Source organism: Octopus bimaculoides, chromosome 18, assembly GCF_001194135.2.
Source record: "Octopus bimaculoides isolate UCB-OBI-ISO-001 chromosome 18, ASM119413v2, whole genome shotgun sequence".
Taxonomy (NCBI): domain Eukaryota; kingdom Metazoa; phylum Mollusca; class Cephalopoda; order Octopoda; family Octopodidae; genus Octopus; species Octopus bimaculoides.
This window is the reverse complement of record NC_068998.1, coordinates 41,162,823-41,166,954: the sequence shown is the minus strand read 5'-3', so window position 1 is coordinate 41,166,954 and position 4,132 is coordinate 41,162,823. Positions and strand designations below refer to the sequence as shown.

General features: G+C 42.7%; 1 protein-coding gene and 1 long non-coding RNA gene across 10 annotated transcripts in view; one reads left to right on the top strand and one right to left on the bottom strand.

Moving 5' to 3' along the window:
• The window catches only part of LOC106870360 (uncharacterized), a 248,712-nt gene that overhangs the window by 241,442 nt on the left and 3,138 nt on the right, over nt 1-4,132 (bottom strand). The gene's annotated exons all lie outside the window — the stretch shown is intronic.
• The window catches only part of LOC128249797 (uncharacterized), a 7,816-nt gene that overhangs the window by 1,169 nt on the left and 2,515 nt on the right, over nt 1-4,132 (top strand). Inside the window, exon 1 of one of the 6 annotated variants that reach the window (XM_052974301.1) lies at nt 430-1,217. The exons of 2 other annotated variants lie outside the window; for them this stretch is intronic. In XM_052974301.1, coding sequence (XP_052830261.1) covers nt 1,096-1,217 — 122 coding nt within the window. In that variant the 5' untranslated portion in view covers nt 430-1,095. Of the gene's footprint in view, nt 1-429; nt 1,218-2,673; nt 3,720-3,845; nt 3,985-4,132 lie in introns of those variants that run through there. 3 more of the 6 variants (XR_008265902.1, XR_008265901.1, XR_008265904.1) reach the window with 3 other exon arrangements.

The following is a 4,132-nucleotide window of genomic DNA, read 5'->3' as shown; positions in this document are numbered from 1 at the left end:
TATATATCCATATATGTATAATTTATAAGATGTGGTACTTTAGTTCTGTCTATGTTCACTTTCCAGCATGAGTAACCATGCTTAAATTTTCCCACTTTTGCCCTTTGCTCCTCATTCAACAATAAACACTAATACCACCCTTCTATATTGTCCTAATTTTTGGTATCCACTATCACTGGGTTTCGCCACGATATTATTTCATTGTTTAGTTCCTCATTCGTATCATCATACATTAAAGCATAGCAACTTTTACACTTGGCCGGGGGAGGGGATGTTTCGGGTGTTCTGTGTGAAAGTGCTTTTTTGTTTTTGTGTCGGAGAGGAGTGGGGAGGTTTGGTGTCTGTAGGGGGAGGGGGAGGCAGAGAAGGTGAGGGTTGGTGTGTGGTGGGTGTGGGATGGGAGTCTAAATCCATCTGACATTTCTTTTTCCTTGGTTTCTTTTACCAATCGTTTCCCATATAACTTTTCCTCCGTTGTTACTGATTGCGAAGCCGCCTCCTTTCTTGCTGGTTTTTCCCTAAGTCCCCGTGGGCGGCGAAGGGCGGTCCGCTTGAATGTGGCCTTTTAGGCCACATTAATAACACCGCGGAGTCCTGCCCTCCACTTTAACGCTAAGTAGTTCCGTCTCCTCAATCCACTTTGGTCGATCCGAGACTATATTAGTAGACAATACCCAAGGTGGCATGTGATTAAACTGAAACCGGAACCATGTGGTTGAGAAGCCAGGTTCTTACCACATATCCACGCATATGTATATACACACACACACACACACACACACACACACACACACACACACAAACATATATATATATATATATGTGTGTGTGTGTGTGTGTGTGTGTGTGTGTGCCTGTATGTGTGTATATGTCTATATCTGAGTATCCATGTTTCAATATATTACACTAAGTGCATTTTGATGTCCCCTGAGATGACCACATACTCGACCAGAATTATACTGAAACACATTCTTTTCACCAGAGAAATCTACAAATTCGAGCATCAGACAACCATATGTATACACTGTACGTTAAGAATGCGCAGCAAATAGAAATGACGGTTTAACAAAAAATTTATTTCGTAATAATCTTTTGATGTTTTCAAAAGAAACTTCACATTTTTCAAGTGTCAAAGCAGATGAAGCGGAATGCATTAGAACGTCAAGACTTGAATGTCCTTCTACCTTTTCACTTCCTTCCTACGAACATTTTTGTAGGTAAGTATGTATGTATGTATGTATGTATGTATGTATGTATGTCAGGTCACTTATGAGGCTCTCATACGTGCTACTGGTAACATGGAATCCAGTACAACCTGTTGCATGGTCGGGTTGCCGACGACTAAACTGGCACCCCCACCAGGCTATCCTGGTGAGGAGGGCTGCTAGAAACCCAACAGGATTAAAAACAAGACCTTTTGAAAGTTCGGATGGACCTAGTGCAGGCTCAGCGGCTAACTAGCAATAACACGGACACGCAGAAATTCCGGAATGGTGTCCGGCGTGGTGAAAGACCACTGGGAGTGAGGCACCTCTCAGGTTCTGTTGAAGCATGTCTCTAGCAGAAGGTCATTCTAATATAAAACCAGATATGCAGGGAATGGCATTGAACATTTTGGGGATCTTTGGTTTCTGCTAGAGATCATGGCGCTCCCACATCTCTGAGCCTGTGACTCATATTGGCACCAGACATCTTGCTCCAGCTTGTCTCTGGATAGTGTCAATAAAGTGGAGAGGAAGCCTTATTGGAGCTAAAACTCTCCACAGGCATTGCTGACCTCTGCTTGATATGTGCCTTTTTCCCCCTATATACGTGTATCGTTATTTTTAGTATATATTTATATGTTTTTAGTATATTTATATTTTATTTTTTATTCGGAAGTTCTGCAGCGATGGGAAGGTGGTGAAGCATGCAGACCTGACTGGTTGGAAGCATGTAGTCAGTGCACGTAGGCGGCCCAAGCTAGATATAAAGTCGTCTCCTTGTCACCCAAGACAGCGGTAAGATTCGGTTGCTGCATGGGTGTCTGAGCAGCTCCATTTGGAGAGGACACTTCTCATCCGGAGACCGGGGAGGTTCTAGAAAAGGTGAACCAAAAATTGCCTGTCTTTCTATATCTAGTCAGTTTAGCGCAACTGACGGATGTCTACCCTGCGCTCGAAAAACAAGGAGACTTTTATTTTCAAAATCTTTAAGAAGTTGGAGGAGCTTCCTGTTCCTATAAATGAACGTTTAATGATTCTACGATTGCACCTGAAAGGTGGGCGGTTTGCTACTCTAATAAGTTCCTATGCACCTACTACGACTAGCTGTGATGAAGACAAAAGAATTTTTTATACCCAGCTGAGAGCCATACTTAGGAAAATCCCCAATTCTGATAAAGGCATTCTACTGGGGTTGGATCAGACTGGCAAACATGGAACTCTCTAGGACGTTTTGGAGTAGGGAAAATGAATAGCAATGGTCTCATGTGGATTATGTCATCATCCGGATCTATGCTGGATTATATCATCATCCGCATCTATGACATTTGTAATGCCAAGTCATTCCATGGATCGGAATGCTGGACAGACCACAGTCTAGTGCGAGCAAAGTTCCGGGGACGATGATTAGAGTGAAAGAGAGAAGACGACCGGTCAGCATTCCTCGGCGTCTGAATGTTCACAAGATATATGATGCTGTGTTGAGGAAAGAGCTTCAGACTCGCTTGTCCAGCATTGAAAATACTGCGATGGATGGCATGCAAATACTTATGAATCGTATTTCTGCTTCTTGCAAGACATTTGGACTCTGCATTAGCTTGGACAAGACTGTTGTAATGTTCTAGCCTGCACCAGAGAATCCATATGTGGAACCAGCTATCTTGGTTGAAGGAACAATTCTGAAAGTGGTAGACAAGTTTGTCTACCTGGGGAGCATACTGAACCGTTCTTGATCCCTCGATGATGAAATCTCTGTCAGGCTGCAGAGAGCAACTGATTCCTTCCGGTCTCTTCAGTCACGTATCTGGTCCCAGCATGGTATCGCAAGGCAAACAAAAATTGCTGTGTACCGTACATATGTACTGACAGTGCTCCTTTACTCATGTGAGACATGGACCCTTTACAAATGTCATGTAAGAGTCCTTGAACGCTTTCATCAGAGATGTCTCAGACACATTCTGAATGTTGGCTGGACCTTAAAAACCCTAGACACACAGGTCCTGAGGACAGCTGATGTCTTGAGTATTGAGGCAATAGTGCACAAGCACCAGTTACGTTGGACTGGATACCTTATTAGAATGAAGGATAGCAGGATCCGTAAGCAGATGCTATTTGGGGAACTTGTGAATGGAAAGAGACCTCGGCAGAAACCAGAGCTGCGATTTAAGGACCGTGTCAAGACATCATTAAAGGCCTGTGATATGCAGGAGACTGACTGGGAGAACAATGCTTGTCATCGCCACAGGTGAAGAAAGCAGGTTAAGGAGGAGGTCGACACTTTTGAGAGAGCATGTATTCAGCATGAAGAACTTATGCGTGCTGCTCGAAAGCGCACTGCTGATGTAGTGAATGGGGAAAGCTTGGTCTGCAATGTTTGCAGTCGTGTATGCTTGTCAAGAGAAGGGCTCATTAGCCACCAACGGAGCCGCAAATGCAAAATATAAGTTGGTCCTAGAGCGCACAATGTTCTTGAAGGTCAGCAATGGTCTTCCTCAGTCACGCGTGGACGGCCATCATGTATGTATGTATGGATGGATGGATGGATGGATGGATGGATGGATGGATGGACGGACGGAAGGACAGACAGATAGATAGATAGATAGATAGATAGATAGATAGATAGATAGATTGATAGATAGATAGATAGATAATCTTACTGCTTGTATATGTGTTACATTTAAGATGTATGCAATACTATATTGACAAATATTTGTTTTTATAAAAGCTTTATCGTTAACAAAATGCTTGATGCATTGACATGGATCCGAGTCGATGAAACGAAGTATATGCTTGATTTATATACTATATCTTCTTGTACAATGATATATAGACGCCATTTTTTTTTTCAAACAAGCATCTATTGAACAAATTATATTAACTGCTATTACTCTCTTGAATGGGATATTCATGGTTTACACTCTCTCTCTCTC